Source organism: Macadamia integrifolia, chromosome 5 (genome assembly GCF_013358625.1).
Source record: "Macadamia integrifolia cultivar HAES 741 chromosome 5, SCU_Mint_v3, whole genome shotgun sequence".
NCBI lineage: Eukaryota > Viridiplantae > Streptophyta > Magnoliopsida > Proteales > Proteaceae > Macadamia > Macadamia integrifolia.
In genome coordinates this window covers 25262526-25284780 of record NC_056561.1, presented here as the reverse complement: position 1 = coordinate 25284780, position 22255 = coordinate 25262526, and the positions used below count along the sequence as shown (strand labels likewise).

General features: G+C 41.7%; 1 protein-coding gene and 1 long non-coding RNA gene across 4 annotated transcripts in view; both read left to right on the top strand.

The window, feature by feature from the left end:
• LOC122078292 (DNA annealing helicase and endonuclease ZRANB3) overlaps nt 1-22255 on the top strand; it is a 107751-nt gene that overhangs the window by 62716 nt on the left and 22780 nt on the right. For all 3 annotated transcript variants that reach the window (XM_042644224.1, XM_042644222.1, XM_042644223.1), the window contains exons 12-16: nt 5406-5516; nt 8449-8514; nt 8608-8706; nt 15023-15304; nt 15473-15778. In XM_042644224.1, the coding sequence (XP_042500158.1) occupies nt 5406-5516; nt 8449-8514; nt 8608-8706; nt 15023-15304; nt 15473-15778 (864 nt within the window). The remainder of the gene's footprint in view (nt 1-5405; nt 5517-8448; nt 8515-8607; nt 8707-15022; nt 15305-15472; nt 15779-22255) is intronic.
• LOC122078293 lies at nt 8749-12922 on the top strand. Its single transcript, XR_006140024.1, has 2 exons — nt 8749-10774; nt 11909-12922. It is a non-coding gene; the product is annotated as an uncharacterized LOC122078293 (long non-coding RNA).

Below are 22255 nucleotides of genomic sequence, written 5' to 3'. Positions count from 1 at the left end.
CCCTGTTGTTCTTGGCTCCTCCTCCGGTGAGCCTTTGATGCCTTCCTCCAAATATGGCCAATGACCCACAGCATACTGTGGATTGCCAGGGGTCTCAATTCCCCATCCAAGCATGTTGCCGTGAGATCGCTCATCAAAGAGTTTAGTTCATGTTTTTGCTGTATTCTGGAAACTCATATCAAAGAGGCAAACTGGAATAAAATTGTCTTCGTTGTTGCCGCTGGCTGGTTATTTATGTCCAACCATTCCGCCCATCCTAACGGGCGAATTTGCTTCATGTGGGATAACAAGAAGATCAATGTTACCCTCATTTCTTCCTCAGCCCAATTTCTTCATCTTTCCATCACTGATACTACTTCCAGTGCCACCTTCTTCCTCACCACTGTCTATGCTGCCAATAGGCCTTCTGAAAGAGATACCCTCTGGAATGATCTCAGACTTTTGGCAAATCAGATTGGGCACTCTCCCTGGGGTATTGGGGGTGACTTTAACATCATCAGATTTTCCCATGAAAGGCAAGGAGGAGGTTCATTGGACAGTGAGAATGTGGATGCCTTTAACTCTTGCATTGAGGATTCAGCTGTAGAGGACCTCAGATGGTTCGGAATAAAATATTCCTGGAACAATAAAAGATCGGGTCAAGCCAGAATTGCTTCAAAGCTTGACAGATTCTTGGTCAATGAAGCCTGGTTAAATGCTTTCCCCTCTTCTCATGCTACATTTGGAGCCCATGACATTTCTGACCATAGCCCCATCTCGCTCCTAATTCAGCCATACACCTCCTTTGGGCCCAAACCCTTCAAATTTTTTAACATGTGGTCCTTCCACCTAGACTACCCATCCATTGTTCAAGAAGCTTGGTTGAAGCCTGTTTATGCCTTCTCTACTCCTCTTCTTGCCTTGGCTAGAAAGTTGAAGAATGTCAAATCAGCCCTCAAAGCTTGAAATACTAACTCCTTCGGGAATATTTCTTCTCAAGTTATTGATTGCAGGAAGAAGCTTTCCTTCATCCAGTGCCAACTTCAAAATGACCATCTCAACACTTCCTTAGCTAATGAGGAGAAGACTGTGGCAGTCAACCTCTCTTCCCTATTAGCTCAAGAGGAGAGCTTCATGAGGCAGAAATCTCGGATTAATTGGCTTGAGCTCGGAGATTCCAACACTGCATATTTCCATAGATCTGTGAAAGCCTGGAATAATATCAACTCCATCACTAAGCTGACTTCTCCGGATGGCAGACTGGTTCATAAAGTTGATGAGATAAATGGTGTGGCAATTGACTTCTTCAAGAATCTGTTTCAAATGCAGCCAGCTCTCCCTTCCCCATTCCGAGTGACCTCCTAAACAAATTCATCCCTGACAACCTTGCTGGTCCTATTATGGCTATTCCCACTGATGATGAAATTACCACAACCATCCTCTCCCACAAGGCAAACAAGGCTCTAAGCCCTGATGGATTTAGCATGGGTTTCTTTACATCCTCTTGGGATCTTATCAAAGTGGATATGATAAATGCAGTCAAAAGCTTCTTCTTTAATCCGAGTCAAATTAAAGGGATTAGTCACACATTCCTTTGTCTCATTCCAAAAAAAGAGGGTGTTGATGAGATGAAGGACTTCAGGCCAATCTCGCGCTCTGCTATCTCCCATACAAATTTATAGCAAGCTAATAGAATAAAGCTAGTGGTGGACTCCCTTGTCAGCAAAAACCAATCAGCCTTCATTCCAGGGAGAAGTATTGGGGATAACATTCTTCTATGTCATGAAATAGTTTGAGGATTTGATAGGAAATCTCTTTCTTTTGCGGCCCTTTTGAAGATTGACATTCACAAGGCTTTTGATTCCTTGAGATGGGACTACATTGTTTCGGTCTTCAACAATATGGGGTTCTCGCCAGTTTTCACAAATTGGATTCATCACTGCATTGCCTTCCCCAAATTCTCTGTTTTGGTGAATGGAAGTCCGGCTGGTTACTTCTCTTCTTCTATGGGCATTAGGCAAGGCTGCCCTCTATCTCCATATATCTTTTGCCTTGCTTTGGAAGCTCTCTCAAGAAGCTTTCAGCTGGCCACAGACTCGAACCTCATCTCCGCCATCCCTAAATGCGTGGCCATCAAGATCATTCACCTTGCTTTTGCAGACGACTTGATGATATTCTCCAAAGCTGACCTTGGCTCCTTTGGTAACATCATGCTTTGTCTGTCTCAATTTGCTGCAATGTCAGGGCTCCACATCAATCCGGAAAAATCCTTTATGTTTTTAGCTTGGATTTCTGAAGATGCCAAAGCCTCCCTTCTGGAGCAAACTGGATTCATTAAGGGGTTCTTTCCAGTGAAGTATCTTGGGCTCCCTCTCATTCTTGCCAGGCTCACTGCTCACCACTGCTCTCCTATGCTTGACCTCATCAGGAAGAGCTCCGGCTTTGGAAAGGGAAGATTCTCTCCTTAAGCTCATTAGATCGGTCCTTCAAGCCTCCTATATCTATTGGTTAGGTATTTATGGTTTGCCGGAAGCCATCATCTCCAAGTTGGAATCCATTTTTGGATCCTTGGGAAAGGGACTGAGTGTTCCAGATATCTTCGCCCCATTTCCTGGGTGGCTGTTTGCCTTCCCAAATCTGAAGGAGGGCTTGGATTGAGAAGGATCAAGGATGTGAACCAGGCTGGTATCATTAAATTAGCTTGGAAGATCATCACCAAAAAGAAGAGTATCTGGGTTGATTGGATCTATTCGAATCCCCTCAAAGTAGACACCTATTCGATTGTGAAAATTCTAGCAGATGCCTCATGGGTTTGGGGCAAAATTATTGCCATTAGACCAACTATATCTCCTGCTATATCCTCTTAGATTGGCAACGGAGTCGACACCTTGCTTTGGCTTGATCCTTGGCACCCCTTGGGAATCTTGTATCACATTGTAAGTGCCAGAAGGATTTATGACTCAGGCCTCTCAAAATTTGCCCTTGTTGCAGATATCCAATCTTCAGAGAATTGGTCCCCTCCGGATCATTCTATGGCCCAGTTAGCGGACATTTGGAACTCTTTGCTAGTCATCTCTCGTTCCCAGTAGCTTAGGCCGGACACCATTCTCTGGAAGCCTTCTTCCACTATGACCTTCTTCCCTAAGGCAGCTTGGGAGTTTATTAGGACTCATGGCCCGGCATCTCCATGGCATCGTCTCATCTGGTTCAAGCATCACGTTCCCCGCCAAAGCTTCACGGCTTGGAGAATTTTTACTAAGTCCCTACCCACGAACTTCTTTCTCATTCAAAGAGGCATTCCAGTAGATCCATTGTGCATCCTATGTGGCACTGAGATGGAGACTATAGAGCACCTCTTCTTTACTTGTAGTATCTCTTCTTCCATTTGGAAAGGGATTCGTTGCAAATGCTGGCCTTCCGAAAGGACAATCCTCCCATTCCACCATGAATGGATTTGGATGGATATGACATTCCATGGAAAGACCATCTGTGACAACGTGGGAAGACTTGCCTTCTGTGCTTCGCTAAATCAGATTTGGATGGAAAGGAATCATAGGAAATGGACCTCCAACTCTCGCTCTCTTGATAAGATTTGGAGCTCCATCTTCTTTGATGTCAAAGCAAAAGTTTCTCGGTGTACAACCACTTGTAACTCTTCCCCTAGAAATTGTTATATTGTAAACTCCTGGGAGCTTCCAAACTGCATCATCAGGACTAGTAATGCTCCTTGAGCTCGTCTACTTCTCTCTCCCTTCCCTTCTGGGGCTGTATTTTTTTCTCTTTCTCTTGGTAATGAATTTTATTCACCCAAAAAAAAAAAGACGGGGAAGCTCGAGATAGAGATGCAGGCAAGGATCCAACGGACAAAATTTGGGGGGAAAGACATTTGGAGGACATTTGAGATGAATTCCCACTCCGATCCATGGGATTTCTTCTCAAATCCACGAACAATCTTATGGCACAAAATGATATTGTCAGCTATATTCCTACCAGATATGAAGGCTGATTGGTTCAGACTCACCAAAGAGTCAATGACCCTTGAATACGGTTTGCCAGAATTTTTGCAATGAATTTGTAGATCAGGTTACAAAGGGAGATGGGTCTGAAGTCATGCATGGAGGAGGCACCCTCAAATTTGGGGATGAGGCAAAGGAAGGTGTGGTTGACTCCATTGATCTAGCTTGGATTGAAGAAAAAGCTTTTGATAGCTCTGATGAGATCCAACTTGATAATATCCCAGCAAGATGAGAAGAAACCCATGCTAAATCCATCCGGGCCAGGAGCTTTATTGGATTTATGGGAAAGAACCACAACGGAGATCTCCTCATCAGAAGGGATAGCTTGAAGAGAGGGGAGGAGATGATTTGGGACAAATTTGTTGATCAGCAAGGGAGGGAGAGGGGAGGGATCAGTGATTTGAATGGGGTTGAAGAGATCAGAGAAGAAGGAGGAGGCCTCATTTTTAATGTCTGAAGGATTGTGAAGGGTAGAGCCATTTCTAGCATGGAGGAGGGGGAAGGAGTTGGCATTGAGACAGCCTTTGATAGAACGATGGAAGAAGGCTGAGTTAGAGTCACCAAGCTCAAGCCACTTTATACGGGATTTTTGCTTGAGAAAACTCTCTTCTTGGGTCAGGAGGAGGGAGAGGTCAAGGGAAGCGGATTTCTCTTCCTCCGCTAGAGCAACATTGTGGAGGTCGGACATGAGATTTGCTTGAATGGTGTCAAGCCTCTCTCTGCACTTTGAGACTCTGCCAAAGATGTTACTGAAACATCTAGAGTTCCAAAGCTTGAGAGCGGATTTTACATTCTTAAGCTTCCTGGATAAGGCAATGAGGGGAGAGGAGAAGGCTTTGACGGGGAGATTCTAGGCATCACAGACAATAGAGGAGAAATCAGGGTGGAGGTTCCACATATCAAAGAATTTGAAGGGTTTAGGGCCAAAGGAGGAGGAGGAGTAGGCATGGAGGGAAATGGGGCAGTGATCAGAGATGGTGGGGGCATCAAATGTGGCAAAGGATGCAGGGTAGTAGGTCAGCCAAGCTTCATTTACAAGGGCCCTATCAACCTTCAAGCCACCCTGTCAGCCCCACTTCTTCGGTTCTGCCAAGTGAAACAGACACTCCTTATTTAGTGTTCAAGATCCCAGATTTATTAATGTCATTGCATGTTTTCATTCATGAGTACATAATGTGTGAACTTTTATTATGAGTTATTTGTTTCTCTCATCCTTTCTGTTATTTGCAACATCCATTTGATTGGTACATGTGATTTGCTTCTATTTTCTATTTGAGCCTTCACAAGAAGTGAAGAAAATGCTATAAAAAGTGAATTAGTTAGAGTTTCTGTTTCCCTATTGATTTATTTTTAGGTACTGAATGTCTGCAATTGACATGAATGGAAAATTAAATACCTCTTGTTCTTCAGGTCAAGGTTGCGATAATTGGAATAACTGTTGGGGCTCTTGGACTGGACTTATCAGTATCTGAAAACATTGTTTTCTTGGAGCTTCCGAAAACTTCTAATGAATTGCTTCAGGTTTACCATCTGAATTCTGTTTTAGTTTTATGAAATTTGCAGCAAGACATCACATTAATTCCTGACATGCTTGCCTTTTAGTAATTTATTAATCATCTCTGTGCCCTCCATACTGGTTTCCTATTAGCTAATTTGGTTGTGGTCACCTAATAGATAAGTTTCCGAACTAGTAGAAAGACTGGATTGCAAACTAGGAGAAATTTCCAGAGTCGAGAAAAAAAATCCAATATCACATAATAAATCAGGATCCAAATTCTGTTCGAACTAAATCAGGATCCAAATTCTGTTCGAATGTTATTTAAATTGGGGAGAACAGATTTTTAAAACTTTGAAGCCTTATTTAAATTGGGGAGAATAGATTTTTAAAACTTTCAGTTCAGTCCGATGGTTAGATTCTGAGATCTCACTAAGCCTTATTTAAATTGGGGAGAATAGATTTTTAAAACTTTCAGTTCAGTCCGATGGTTAGATTCTGAGATCTCACTAGTTCCTACTGAAGATGGGACATTCAAGAGCAGGATGGCAGTACCAGAACTTGATCCCAAAAAAATAGGCATTTAGAATAGATGTATTGGAGTAATTAGATATAGATTTGGAATTCCCTCTCAATTAACACATGTATGCTCATAAATTGTGCTGTGACAGGCTTTCCCTTGATCTTCCCTCCATGCTATAGCCCCCTCAACTGGCCCTCTCCCCTAGGGTTTTGCTGGTGACTTGAATGTTGTTAGAGCTAGCCACGAGAAGGTTGGGGGATTCCCCATAGACCTTTCTTGTGTCAACTCCTTCAACGACTACATTACTGACATTGCCCTAAGTGACCCTAGATGGTCTAGTGCCAAATTCACTTGGGAGAGCCGGAGGAGCGGCTCTGCTCGAGTTGCTTGCAAGCTTGACCGAGTGCTTGTCAATGAGGCTTGGCTCCACTCCTTTCCCTCCTCCCATGCTTGTTTTAACTTTCCTTGGTATCTCTGATCACTCTCCCATTTCTCTCCTTGTTCACCCCCTCTCCTTGTTTGGTCCAAAGCCCTTCAAATTTTTTGACATGTGGACCCTTTATGATGGCTTCCTCCCTATTGTCCAAGATGCTTGGGCTATCCCCATCTGTGCTTTCTCCTGGCCCCTTGTTGCCTTTCCGAGAAAGCTCAAGAATGTCAAATCTGCACTCAAGATTTGGAACTCTAATTCCTTTGGAAACATCTCTTCCGGAGTCTTCTTCTATAGAGACAAGCTTGATGTTATCAAATCTTGCCGTCAACAGGATCTCTTTAATGTCTCCCTTCCCAATGAGGAAAAAGCTACTTCTAAAGAGCTTTCCACTCTCTGGCCCAAGAAGAAAGCTTCCTTAGGAAAAAATCCACATCAAATGGCTGGAGCTTGGAGACTCCAACTCTTCCTTCTTCCATAGGTCCCTCAAAGCCAGGATGAATGCCAATTCCATCTCCATGCTCATCTCTAGAGATGAATCCCCCTTCTTTCACCCTAAAGATATTAAAGATGAGGCAAATTCATTCTTTTCCGATCTTCTGAACCCCTCTTCCTTATCTCCCACTCCTTCCTTCCCCCCCATCCTCAATAAATTCGTCCCCTCGATCTCCTTCCCTCACTTCGAGCCATACCTTTTGATGGTGAAATCCGTGTTGCTGTCCTCTCCCACAAATCCAATAAAGCCCCAGGTTTGGATGGCTTCAGTATAAGATTCTTCTCCGCTCTGTCCTGACCTCATTCTTGCTATAAGAAGCTTCTTTCTCGACCCTTTTCAGATTCGGAGGATCAATCACACCTTCCTCTGTCTCATCCCCAAGAAAGAGGGGGCAGATTCCCTGTTTGATTTCAGGCACATCTCCCTTTGCAATCTTCTGTATAAATTTATTGCCAAAATCTTGGGCAACAGAATCCAGAGAATCATTGACTCCCTGGTCAGTCCCAATAAATCTGCATCCATTGATTCAAGAAATCTTGAACCTTGCATTAGATTCAATGATGCAACCGATCAAGTTAGATTCCAAATTAGAAATCAAAGATCAGATCAGCTGGCTCCACGGACCCAGATCTGAACTATTCTACTGATCAAACAAAGCTTGGAAGGCTTACAAATTTGTTGATTTCAGAAGCTTGCAATGGCGAAGAAAGAGAGAATGAAGAGAAGAAGAAAGAGGAGATTGGTTGGGGGGAGGGGGGAGTCTGGGACTGTGAACACTAACTTGGGAGAGGAGACAGTTGACAACCCACACACAATTTCAATGTAAACGCTTTAATACCTAGATATAGTTTTGACACAATGAGAAAATTATGTACCCTGATGTAGTAAATCACTAAAACTAATTAAATTAGCATTAATAATACTAATTATAGGTAAACTACTAGCCTAAAACTATTTAATCTCCAAGACTAAGACAGCTCACATGCTAGAATACTAAATTAAAAGACGAAATTTGTGTACCCTTATGGACCTATAGTTTAGGCCTTATAATTGAGCCCATTACAATTATAACATATTTAAAACAAAATCCTATAATCGACTACTAGCAAAATACGACCAATTTTTGGACTGGGCCTGCATTAGGACCTGTATTACATATTGTTAATATATATATCTTAGTGGAATGTTTAATAACCCCCCCCCCCCCCCAAAAAAAAAAAAAAAAAAAAATTGGAAAGGTTCTTGTATGAGTGATGGACTTGTATGGTTCAAAGTATTGAGTCCATGCATCATCAAGAACCTCTCTCACCTAATATACCATTTGCTCAATTGCTCGATGGGTTCATTTATAAATTTTACTTCCTTATCCTGAATAATGGTTGGAATTATACATGACCTCATGACTGTTTTCTTCCTTTTGAAATAATGATATGTTCTGTTGATAGTCAATGTCTACCCTAGTTGTATCATGTTTCAATTTCATCTGATGTATGTAAACAAATATTCCAGGCAGAGGATAGAGCTCATAGGCGAGGGCAAACAAAAGCAGTCAATGTGTACATTTTTTGTGCAAAGGTACCAAATGCTATGTTCTTTTAACAGAGGGTTCTGTGAATATGTACGTGGAACATTCATTTGTTGTTTTTAAGGTGGTCTCTCGTATTTCAGGATACCTTGGATGAGTCACATTGGCAGAAGCTAAACAAGAAACTCTACTGTGTCTCATCTGTGACAAATGGGAAAAAGGATGCTGTTGAAGAGATAGGGGTAAAGTTGTCTTTTTCTTGTTAAGGCTTAATACAATATATAATTGCTATTATGTTTTCTTTATTATTTATTTCCTTCAAAGTTACAAAGTAGCCAGTGGTTTTTAAAAGTCTAATTTTGAAATGTGGCAAGAAAATTGAAATGCAAACATTTTGTACTTTGAGGGTGTCTTACAACAGAGCAAACTGGGCTTTTTTTTTTTTTTTTTTCCTGCTTTTTAAGAGGGAAGGTAAGAAAGTCAGGATAAAGTTAGGGTATTGTAGGAGTAGATACAATGAACTAACCCCCATAATGTATAACCCCAAACAATACAACTAGCACCCCAAATTACAATCAAAAGACTTTAGAAACAAAGGAACGAAGCCCAGAGACAACCCACACAAGAAGTATGCAACCCAACCAAGAAATAAACCCAAAAGAGAGACAATCAGCAGGAGAGAGAAAATCTCCTGTGTAGGGTAATCTAGAGGGTGGGGAGGCGGCTGCAGCACTGTGGAGCTCAGAATGAGCTGCGACTTGGGTCACAGGCAGCCCCTAAGGAGGGTACAAAAACCTAAAAGTTTGGGGAACTTTTGATGGAGGGTTATGGAGATACTTACTTTCTTGATTTTCAACCCGAGGAGAGAGATCGCAGGCTTTAAGAGAGAGAAATCTGTTGAGTCGATTCTGATGCTGGAATGCTTGGACAGATCTGAACTTTTAACCTTTTACAGTGGCAGTGCACACGAAAGCAAGCAATTATCAATGAGCTGAAGTAAATAAAAAAACAAGAACCAAGAGAATTGTGAGTGGGTGGCTATCTCGGCCCAGGCATCTCACCCACAACTATTTTGGCTGTTTAGAAGCAATTGACTACAATCTTTATTTATTCAAATCTGAAATTATGAGTACATAGGCTCCTCTATTTAAAGAGGGCAGAATAACAATCCTATCATAACTAGGAGCTAGTTTCCAAATAGGATTAGACACTCCTAACAGGACTTGGTCTCATAATAGGACTAGGACTATAACTCCAACATGGAGTAAACTAAGTAACTAATAGTCCATATAGGACATTACAATTGGTGGGCCCAATGGGCCGCACTTATTACAATTAATTAAATCCCTATAGCTAGAATTGATGGGCCCAATGGGCCTTCATTCTAAGAACTAATTTAGCCACTTGAAGTGTAACACCCCAAATCTCACCTCTTTACATTAACTGTGAACAGGCAAAAGTAACAGGCTAGAGAGGCCAACACTAGTTTGGTTGGTAGTAGTGGAGTGCCAGGAAGGAAAGAATGACCCAACATGTTCCTGACAGAGCCAACACTAGTTTGGTTGGCAGTAGTGGAGTGCCAGGAAGGAAAGAATGACCCAACATGTTCCTGTGCCTTCTGTCAACAATGTTGGAAGAAACAACAAGAAAAGTGGTTCAACAAGTATTTATTAACCTTTCATAAGGGTTAGTAATAAAAAGGGGACTAAATAGACTCTAAAAGAGAAAATCTGGCTCAACAAGCTGGAGAGTTCTAGAAATGACAGGCCGGCCTGTTGACTGGACAGAATAGTCAGTTTTGACTGTGGTGAGTCCCACTTTGTAATTTGACATGAGGACCTATTTTTATTAGTCTGTTATGATAAAATAAAATAAATAATAATTTAGAATAAGAATTATATAATTTAAAGTTAAGCATGTAATTAATTATATATGTAGTCATATTATGACATAATGTAAGTTATATATATATTATTATGAGTGAGTGGAACATTCCACTAGGGAATTGGGGCTATAAAAAAGGCCACCACCGACTTTAGTATTTCAATTCTCACTTGGACAGAAAGAGAAGGAAGGGAGAAAGAAGAAGAAGAAGAAGAAGAAGGGCTGCTGTTCATGTACTTTTGGGGCTGCAACTACATGTTTTCTGTGCTCCTGCTGTGCTCTCTTGCTGGTGTTATTGAGATACTGCTGCTGCTGTAGAAAAGGATGTATGCAAGACAAGATGAGAGGTGCAAGGGGCTGTCCAAGCTGAAATCCTTTTGACATTTTACTGCATATATTGAGCTGTGGCTGTACCTGTTCAGAGAGGTAAGTTTCATCTCTCTATACTGCTGTACAACAGGTTATATGCATGTAAATAATATTCCAACCAAGCTCCAAGCATGCAATCACCCAAAAAACTGGGAATTTTGACTGCATGCATCAGATTTGGTTCAATTCAGCCACATGCATGTATCTGTATGTAAAGGTGAGTATTCATCTTTAAATTGGCTGAATTGGAGGATTAAGGTAAAAATCTGAGAAATTTCAGCAAGGATTAAGGACATAGAGTACATGATACCTTGTTCTTTGATGAAAATGGAAAGAGATATTAAATCTGAAATGGGAATCTTGCTAATCAAGGCCGATTCTGGAATTATGTTAATTAGGAACTCCTAAATGAGTTAGGGATTTCCTTAAATTGAGGCCGAATAGGGCTAGGTAGCCAAATTTTTTACCAAAACCCTTAGGACAGAATTGCAAGATGTGATGAAGGTGAAATTTCAAGAGGGTTTCTCTAGTTATGGTTTTAGAAATGCATGCAAACAAAATTAGAGATGGAACACCCAATTAGAAAGTCAAAACATTGGTATCCCATTTCTAATCAAGTAATTAACATGGGATTTGCTGGAATTAAAGGGAACTAGTTGAATTTGAGGAAATCTGGAAATTCTTGCTGAATTCCATGCATGAATCAAGAAAATTAAAAATGGGAAATTGTGAATGGACTTGTAGAGAGTTGAGTTAAGGTATTATAAGGTTAATATGTGAATGGAACCATAAAACAGAGGAGTATGCATGAAATACAGAGTTTAAATTCTGCAGAACATTAGCAGAATCGAAATTCTGCAGAATTGACACAACAAACGGGAGACTACAGGCAGGCCGGTTGGCTCCAGAAGTCTCCAGCCGGTTGAGCTTTCAGAGGCTAGAAAGGCCACTGTACTGCCTTGTACCCTACTGAACCTACTGCAGACATGATATAAGGACAGTACAGCTCTTAATTGATGGTTTATCAATGGGCTTTAGTCTTAGAAATTATGAAAGTGAATAGGATTCCTACTTGAACAGAAAATTTATAAAAGGGAATGGGAATAAGAACAACCCTATCTAATCTAGTTTGATAATAATTATGATGTAAGTATGTTATGGATGTTGATAGAATGATACACATTGGTTTAGGAACATAAACCACACGGCGAGGATATGCGGTGACGGGAACTCAACGGTAACAACTGTGATTTGGGTAACAAGTTGAGGGGTGCTTGACTTTATTTTACGGAGTGTTTCTACATTATTTTCTATTTTTTCATGAATTATGTGAATGTATGACTTGTTATGTTGCTGTTATGCATGTTGTTGCTATTAGTATCTGTTACCTTGTGAATATGGATTGGCAAGACTGTGGATAGGTTTCTGGACTGCAGAGGTAAGTGAGGTAAGCCATTGTGATTATGTGATTGTGTGTTGTGAATATGGAATGTGGCTATATGGATGTGGACCACAGTTGTAACTGTGGTATTGGCGTTCTGGGGCACAGTGTGGCCGAAGTGCATTTCCGGTACCGTGGGCCCAGAGGTCAGTAGCATAGTTATGATTGTGGCTCTGACGGTCTAGGGCATGGTGTGGCCGAGGTTCTATCCAGTACCATGGGCCTAGAGGTCAGAGGAAGAGTGATGTATGATGAGTGGTAATGATTGTAACATCGATGGTCTGAGGCACCTTGTAACATTTTCGGTACCGTGGGCTTAGAGGTCGGTATTACAGTGATGGCCAGTGTTGTATGATATGGAAGCATATAGAATGCATGGTTAGGATTCATAAACCATGGTGCTACACCCCTTGCCAGTAGGGGGTTAGGTATTGGCTAATCCCAAAGGGTGGTATGTTATTGAGAATACGACGTATTGTACTCCGAGGTGAAAATAGCACGGGTGACCAATTGTGTAGGATTTCGGGACCGTGGAAGTTCACAGCATGGGTGACCGATTGTGTAGGATTCCGGGACCATGGCTATCTGTTTGGGGTTACCTTTAGAGGTTTGCAGGGAGACAAATTGTGTAGGATTTCAGGACCTACAAACTTCCGCTTGCAGCGAGCTTGTATTCCTGAGGCCCAACGTACAGGGTAGGGAATGCCACCTACCCTGCATAGCACCTATATCATATGATGGACCTAGTAATGGAAGTAGGAAAATAAATAAATGGATTCATATGCATCATATGTCTGTGTGGAACTTATATTGCATCTTATGTTGTGTGTGCTTGCTCTTAATGGATTCTTATGCATCATATGTCTGTGTGGATTTTACACTGCATCTTATGTTGTTAATGGATTCTTATGCATCATATGTTTGTGTGGATTTTACACTGCATCTTATGTTGTGTGTGCTTGCTTGCCTTTACCCCTTAATGAGCATTCCCGTGCTCACCCCTCTCCTTTATCCTTCTAGATGCTGAGGTAGGATGAACTCTAGCAGCGGACGTGAGGTTTGTGTCTATGAGACACTAGGATACTGATGGACATCACTCTTACTATTTCAGTTACTCCTTTTGATGTAAATATTGATGAAATATGTAAGATGTAAATATTACACCTGTGGGTTGTTAATAGAAAAATATTGTATATCTGTAATTTATCACTTTAGTACATCACCAGTGATATTTGTATGACTTACTTAGCTTACTCTGATTTTAGTTGTGGTCTTGTTGGCATTTGTGAAATTAAGATACTGCAACTGTGATCGTGGAAGGTTAGGCTGACTGGATGTTGGTATCCAGTGCCGTATACCTTGGCAAATTTTGGCAGGGTGTGAAATGAAGTGGACTTAAGTGTTGATTGATAGGACCTTCTTGGCTAGGCCTTTCTTCCTCTGATAGATCCTCCCAAAGTGTGGATCTACATCAGAGGGCCTATGGTTATTCCTATAATAAGGTAGGTACTGCAGTACTGAGGATAATGTTTCTAAATTCACCACAATTAGGGAGAGGGGAACAACTTCAATGGAAGAGTCTATTGTTCCCTAAAGGTTCTTTTGAAGTTCCGTTAATGAAATTGTTAGAATTGATGAGTGGTTGGTACTCTAATACTCTAGGTTGGCCTGGTAGGGCTCTCCAAATCTTGATCCAAGTCCAAATTTCATCCTACCTACTTGATGGCCATGAGTGTACTTAGTCCTCACCTTGAGTTTGAGGTGCTCTTTTTAAACTTGGCCCAACTCTAGTGGTACTCAGCTTGAAGTTAAAGGCACAGAAAATCGAAGTACAAAATATGCAAATAGATCGGGAATGATAACCAATTAAGTAGGAAAGATATGAACTCAAACTTAGTGGAATAGCCATGGGAGGATATGAGTTTCTTTCCACCTGGCCTTCTTGGAGTTGTAGTCTAGCCATATTTCCATACATTGGTAAAATAGGTCAGAATATTGAATGTAGCTAAAATTTGTTCTACTGTTGGGAATGCCGTACTCCTCATGAAGAAGATCTGCATTGTGTTTCTGAAACCAAAATGAGAATGAAAAGGTGGGGTGATCTTATCTGGGACTTTTCGTGATAATTTATTCCTTCTGTTTAAACAAATTTCTGCTATTTTCTCCTTTTTTTGGTTATTGGACTAAGAATTTTGCAATGTGTCAACAACTCATAAAAATTTGGCATTGTTAGGAAGCAACACACATGCACCTTTGCAGGCTTTACTATCTATGACACTGTTGGAAAACTTGCCTTCTGTGCCATCATAAATCACCTTTGGATGGATGTCTAACTCTAGATGGAAGGCCATCTACTTTGACTTCACCAGCAAAATCCATTTTCTCTGGTGCAGTATTGTTAGAAGCTCTCCCCAAGGAACATGCTTATTGTTTTTTCCTGGGGCCTTCCTCCTTCTGTTTTGTCTGTCCTCCCCCTCTTGATGTTCCTTTTCGGTTGTTTCCTATTGCTAGCCCCCCCTTTTTTCTAGGGTTTTTGCCCTTTGGTTTTCGCTTCTCCCCCCAACCCTTTCTTGTATATTCTCTCTTTCTTGGTAATGAATTATTTATTTATTTAAAAAAAAAAAAAAAAAAAAAAAAAAAAAAAAAAACTACACACTTGCACCTTTGCATCATGATGATAAGATAACTTGGTTAGAGGTTTTTCATTTCTCTTTTGCCAGGAATTATAACTTTGTGAACCACCAATCAGGTAATTAATTGTCTTTTGCTGGTTGCACCAATGGTTTGCTTCCTAGCATATGCTCCATGAAGATTGTTACATGCTTTGGTTGCATCCTTCAGATGATGATGTGCTCTATTTGCAGGTTGAAAATGTTTCTGGTCAATATCAAGAAGGTAGTTTTGCACAATACAAAAGTTCTGAACACAATGAGAATGAAGATATGAATGTTGATAAAAAAATGTTCTTGGAGAATCTAGTATCTGGTGAACTTCCTCAGGAGGAGACAGTGGATCCCCATAGCACTGTATTAAACCAGGGAGTGCGCAAAATGTATAGAGGACAGATGATGGCCATGGATGAATCTCATAAGCAGATAGACAGTGATGGGTATAGTTCAACGCAAGAAGATTTGATTCATTTTGAGGTAAGGATTTGATTTGTAAAATTTTGTCACGTAGTTCTTTAGTCCTAGGCACTATTTTGCTTTTACTTTGTTGGTGGTACGTTCTCTGCCCTACTGATGGTTTTAATTAGATAATTTGTTGTTTTTGTTTTTTATTTAATAGAAGAATCTAATGTACTGGACGGGTAGTATGGTAGGGATTCTAATCTTGAGATGGCTGATGATTCCTGTCCGAGTGGAAGCTTGGAAGGCGATGCTTGCGAAGCTAGAGAGCCACGAAGTTCTGTCATAGCCTCTGCATGCAAATTGTATGAGAGTACCGACAAAAATGAGCCTTTGGCTAACATGGAACTTGAAGGGGTTTTGTTTCCCAATGCAGAGCTCCCTAGTGATCAAAAGTACAGTGGAAATACAGAGAGAGATTATGGAAGAAGTACTGTGCTCATTGAGGCTAGTGCAGCTGGTTCTATTCTGTCAGATTGTTTGCGATTTGAGGTAGAACCCTCTATGCCAAATTTTATTTCAGCCACATGCTTTGATGCTTTCTTGGTTCTTGATGTATGTTTTGTTGGTACATTTCAAGCTTGCAACAATGTTTTATCTGCGTCCCTTTAGACTTGGGGACTTCCACCTTTGGCTTTCATCTGCGTCAGTAAATATGTGAGGATGGATTCTAGAGATACAAAAATGATTTTCTTGTAAACTTTTTTTGAGGTTTAGTAAGAGGAATGTTTGCAGTTTTTTGAGAGCCTTGTTCAATTTAATATTGATAATAAAGAAGCTCCTTGTCTGGTGGCATTATTGCCAGTGACTAAATTCAAAGTGCCCAGCTTCATTATATATGATCAATAAATTGTTATTATTATATCATGTTATTGTATTATAATGTTTCCTGTCATATCATGCAATCCCTTTTGAAGCTTGGTTTAAAGATCATAAATTTCTTGTTTCTTATAAGCTTTGGTTGCTGGTGTGGATTGGAAAGCTTTGTTACAAGGAGCCAGTGGTAGGGGTCCTTTGGTTTTCCTTGAATCCTTCCTGGGGTGCTTCTTGTCCAGCGGTTTGTGGCTCTTCTCAGTGCTTTGGATGGGCTGGCATCTCTTTTATTTTCTTGTCCTAATGTCATTATTTTATAGATAAAAGAGATGTTGCATTTTTTTTTTCTTTTGGATGAATAAAATAAATTCATTACATGCAGGAGAAGGATGTACATTGGGGGGGGGGGGGAAGAACCAAGGCTAAAGCCTACAAAAAGAGGAAGCCAAAGCACAAGGGCCAGCCCTCAAAATCTGCCGGGAGGGGGGGGTTACAACAAAAGGGTCATCAAGGGGGAGGGGGGTGATAGAAAGAGGGAGACCATAGGAGACAACAATGAGCCTGTTACTTGGGTGTCTCTAATGGAGCGGTGACGAAGTCAGCCAAGCTTGGAGCTCACATCGAAATTGATGGCATTCCAAATCTTATCAAAATAACGGGAGTTGGAAGTCCATCTACGAAGGTTTTGCTCCATCCAAAGGTGGTTTATGGTTGTGCATAAGGCTAGCTTGCCCACAATATCACAAATGGAGGATCCACCAAAAATCATATTTACCCAGATCCATTCTCTTCCCTCGAGTTCTTCTCTTCTGCTGGAAGGCCAACAGGATATAAAAACACTTTTTCAAATAGAATTGGTAAAGGGGCAAGAGAAAGAGAGGTGATCAGTGTCTTCGATACCATTCCAGCAAAGGTAAGAGAAGGGAGAAATTGGAATTTTCCTGAAGATGAGGAATGGCTGTGTAGCAATAGAGTTGGATAAAGCTTGCCAGACAGTGAAGTTGTGACGAGGGAAATGACCTTTGAACCAGATGATGTTGAACTAAGGGGCAGTAGGACCCGGAGAACGAATATGGCTCCAAGTAGAGGTAGAAGTGAAGAGGCCTGTGGATGAGGGGAGCCAGATGACCTCCGCCTTGCCACCCTTCAAAACTCCTTGGTTACAAAGATACTTGCCATGGAAGGAATTCCAGCAATTCTCGTCATCCCCGTAGTAGGAGCATCATGCCTTCTTCCGGCTTCTCGCACCATTGATTTTTATCCGTTTGTTCTTATTAGTTCGACCCTTTGGACATCGCTGCATCTACCGATGGTCACAATCGATTCTCTTTGCTGCAATCCCTTACAACCTCTGATGATGAGGATTATGCTCTTTCTCCTCGATCTAAGGTTGTCGCAGATGCCACTTCCTTGTCTCGTTGATCACATCCTCCAGCTTCCTCTCTCACCCCGCTTGCCAACTCTATCTCCTCCCCTCATGCCTCCTCCACTGACTTTATCCCTAATTCTTCTAACTCTTGTCTTGCTCCCTCTTCTCCCCCTTCTTTTTAGAAATGCCTTGGTTCATCCTTTTAAACCAAACCACTTGACCTATCTTACACCAAACAAACCCCCTCTAACCCACCTGAATCTCTTTAACACCCACTTGACCCAACCCGCTTCCTCTATCCATCTCAACCATAACCTGACATCTTTTGGTCCTTCTAACCCATACCCGCCTCCTCTTAATCATAACCCTTTAGATCTTTCTTTATTGCCCAACTTCTACCACACCACCTCTGTCGCTCTCCTAGCGATTCCCTGCCTTTTGAAGGCCTCTGCACTCCCAGCGGCCTCCTTCGCCATGTCTCCAATCACCGCCACGTCTCCGATCTCCTCCATCGTTACTGTTGGCCATGATTCTATCTTCCCAGTCGCTGCCACCATCTCTCAGTCCTCTTTGCTGCTGTTGTCACGTCCTTTGTCTGATGAAGTTGATAGCCTTGTTGGCTCTGCGTTGCCCTTTCAGAGCCCCGCTTTTCCGGATGATACCTTGCCCCTCTGGGCCCTTCTTCAATTACGACGCTTTTCTCGATAGCTCTCTTTACTTCCTCCCCTGATGTGAGTGACCCTTTAGCCCCCCTGAAGTCCTTTAATGCTTCCCCTAGCCACTTGCCATCATATTTGACGCAAGACTTCTTAAAGAGCTTCTTCCAGCCACTGCAATTCTTCCGTCAAGCATTCCCCCATTGTCCAAGGATACAAGGGAAGAAGCAGGAATTAATCTAAGCAGGCCGATGCTTCTTGCTCTTCACAGCTTCCGTTGGACACCCCTCAGTCTCTACAATGGTCCCCTGGCTTATACAGAATGTCCGTGATATCAATTCCTTGTCCAAACAAGCTTCTATCTGATCTCTTATCAAGAACAACTATTCGGCCATCTATATCCTCCTTGAAACTAAAGTCCCTGAGGCCAATGTGATCCGTAGAGCCTTTTCCATCGCCTCTTCTTGGTCCTTCCTATCCAATTACTCCTCCCACCCTTGTGGACCATTTGGATTCTCTAGAATCCTTCTAAGCTTCTGATCACTAATGTTTCCACCTCCTCGCAATCCATCCACCTCTCCATTTCCATTCCTTTGGGTGCTAACCCCTTTTTCTTCTCAACCATCTATGGCCTCAATTGTGCCCCAAAGAGAAATCCCCTATGGGATGATCTCTGCTCATTCTCCTCCCATGTCTCCTCCCTCCCTTGAGGTATTAGAGGTGACTTTATTGTTGTACGTTTCTCCCATGAGAAACTTGGTTGATCTTTTATTGCCCTCATTGTCATCGAAGTTTTCAACTATCTGAAAGATATTGGTCTTAAAGACTTGAGATGGTGGAAATTAAATTTTCTTAGCACAACAAAAGGAAGGGCATCCACAGAATTTCTTAAAAACTTGACAAAGTCTTTGCCAATGAAGCTTGGCTTACCTCCTTCCCCTCCTCCCATGCCATTTTTTACCCTCTTTGGTATCTCTGATCACAACCTTATCTCTCGCTTTGTTCAGCATTACATCTCTTTTGGCCCCAAGCCCTTCAAATTATTTTACATGTGGTCCCACCTCGATTTCCTTCCCTTGGTCCGCTCTGCCTGGGACATCCCTGTTCTGGCCTTCACCCCCTCATTCCCCTTTCTAGGATGCTCAAAATGTCAAAGTGGCCCTCAAGGATTGGAATCTTTCAACCTTTGGCAACATCTCCTCTTGGGTCTTCGAGTGCAAAGACAAGTTGGCCTCCATCCAATCCTGCCTTCAAGTGCATTGAATCAACCCTCTCCTTGCTGAGGAAGAAAAAGCTTCCTCCCTTAGGCTCTCCTCCCCCTTAGCTAAAAAAGAGAGCTTCCGCGAGCATAAGTTCCCATCAAATGGTTGTAGCTTGGAAAATTTAATTCTCCCTACTTCCACAGATCCCTAAAGGTGAGATCTAACTCCAACTCCATTCCAAGCTCACTGCAAATGAAGGAACCATCCTCTCTCAGCATGATGCCATTAAATCTGAAGCAGTTGCTTACTTTTCTAGCATCCTTCATCCTATGGCACCTTCTCCCCCCTCCCACTTCCCTAATTATCTGCTCAATAAGTTCGTCCCTCCCCCACCACCTCTTCTTAGCTTCCTTCAAGCCATACCCTCCATTGATGAGATTAAATCCACCATCTTGTCCCACAATCCAAACAAAGCTCCGGGCTTTGATGGTTTTAGTATGGGATTATTCACTTCCTGTTGGTCCATTGTTGAAGCTACTTTAGTCAAGGACATCAAAAGCTTCTTTAGTCCCTCTCAAATCTAAGGTGTGAACAATACCTTTCTCTGTCTCATCCTAAAAAAAGGAGCTACCTCCTTATGGGATTTTTGGTCCATTTCCCTATGCAACCTCTTACACAAATTTCTTGCAAAGATTTTACCAATCGTCTCTAGTTAGTGATTGACTCCCTTGTTACTCCTAAGTCCTAACAAAGGATTATAGTATCGGTCATCGTATCGGTTGGCCAAAATTAAGATATGTATCGAAGGGTATCATATTGTATCAGAAAGACGCTAAGATGTGCTAAAGACACGCATATAAATGGATAGAACACACTTTTTTATAAAAATTAGTTAAAAGAAGCTATGGATAACATATATTATGCATAAACACTAAATTGAGAGTATCGCACTAAGAATCCAAGGTTTGTAGTTGCCCATAAATGTAAAATCCTTGTTCCCAACCTTGATTTCTATTTTAATTAGAGAGAAAAATGACTGGCATCAACTTTGGAACAAAAACCCGTAAAAAAATCGTGTTTTTTTTCCGAAAAAATTACCCATCTTGGCCATTATATGACCGCACCATATCGGTATGTATATATACCGAAACATACATTTGACCTTATTTTTTATTTCCATAGAGTATCGGTACGTATCGGTGCGTATCGATGGTGTATCAGTGCATATTGGTGTGTATTGTAGGCTACATATCGATACAAAAGGATTTTAAAATTTCTATGTATCGTATCAGTAAAGGCCGATACGGATACGTATTGGCCAATACGGTATGATATGTACCGATACTTTAAACTATGGTCCTAACCAATTTGCTTTCATGACTAGTAGGAGTATGCTGATAACATTCTCTTTTGTCATGAGAATATCAAGGGTTTCACCAGAAAGGCCCATTCCCCTGTTGCCTTGCTGAAAATTGACATCCATAAAGTTTTTGACTTGATCAGATGGGATTTCATCACTAAGACCCTTCTTGAGATGTTTCCTCCTTGTCTTTTTCAATTGGATCCATCCTTGCATGTCCTCCCCCCATTTCTATGTCCTTATCAATAGTAGCCCTGCTAGTTTCTTCCCTTTCGCTGCTGGCATCCGCCAAGGCTGCCCCCTCTCCTCCCTTGCCCTTGAAGTCTTCTCTAGATCTATCCAATCCTCTACTGATACCACCTCATCTCTCCCATTCTCTACTGTAAAGCTCTCAAGTTGACCCATATTACTTTTGTGGATGATCTTATGATTTTCTCTAAGCCTGACCCCTCTTCTATTCTCTCCATCATGCCCTGCCTTTACCTCTTTGAATCCCTTTCTGGCCTTCTAGTCAACCTCATAAAATCCCCGCCTCTCTTTGATTAGAGTCTCTAATACCTCCAAAGCTCTCCTCCTCTAATTAATTAGCTTATTTCTTTGTTCCTTCCCCACTAAATATCTAGGCCTTCCTCTCATCATTACTAGGTTTTTGTTTATTTAGATAAATAATTAAATTTATTACCAAAAGGGAGAAGAATATACAAGTGAAAAGGGGGGGGGGGAAGGGAGGACCAATAAGCCCTATCAAACAGAAAAAAGGTGCAATCTAACTTAAAAGCCTTTGCAGAACAACTCGAAAGGCAAGCTTGAAAGCCAAAAGCCTATCAAGGGGGAAATAATAGAGAAGGGGATACCCTTGGAGACAACAATGAGTATGTTTCTTGGGGTGTCTCTAATAGTGCGGTGGCAGAGGGATCTGTGCTTGGAGCTAACATCAAAGCATATGGCTTTCCAAATCATATTTAAGGAGCGAGAGTTGGAGGTCCATCTATGAAGATTTTTCTCCATCTAGATATGGTTGATGGTGACTCAAAAGGCAAGCTTCCCAACAATATCACAAATAGAGGAGCCAACAAATGCCATGTCGATCCAAATCCACTCTCTAGCAGAGGAAGAGAACGGGCAGGAGAAAAAAAGATGGTTTACATCTTTAGAACCATTCTGGTAAAGACAACAAGAAGAGGGGACTTGAATGTGCCAGTAGATGAGGAAAGACTGTGTAGGAAGGCAGTTACAGGTAACTCGCTAAGCCCTGAAGTTGTGGCGGGGAATGTGACCTTTGAACCAAATGATGTTTCTCCAAGGGCCTAGAGGCCCTTTGGATCTAATTAAGTCCCAAACGGAAGCTGAGCTTAAAGTTCCAGAGGAAGAAGGAAGCCAAATGATTTTATCTACTTTTCCTCGATGACCAGGGGAGAGGGGGAAGTAGAAGGGGGAGACCAACCACCTTTAGAGATGATGGAGGTGATAGTGGCAGATTTACTCAAACCAGATGAGCAGATGGACCTAGGGGAGATCAAGGAATGGTGGATGTGGAAAGGATGCCAGGCATCTAACCAGAGGGAAGTC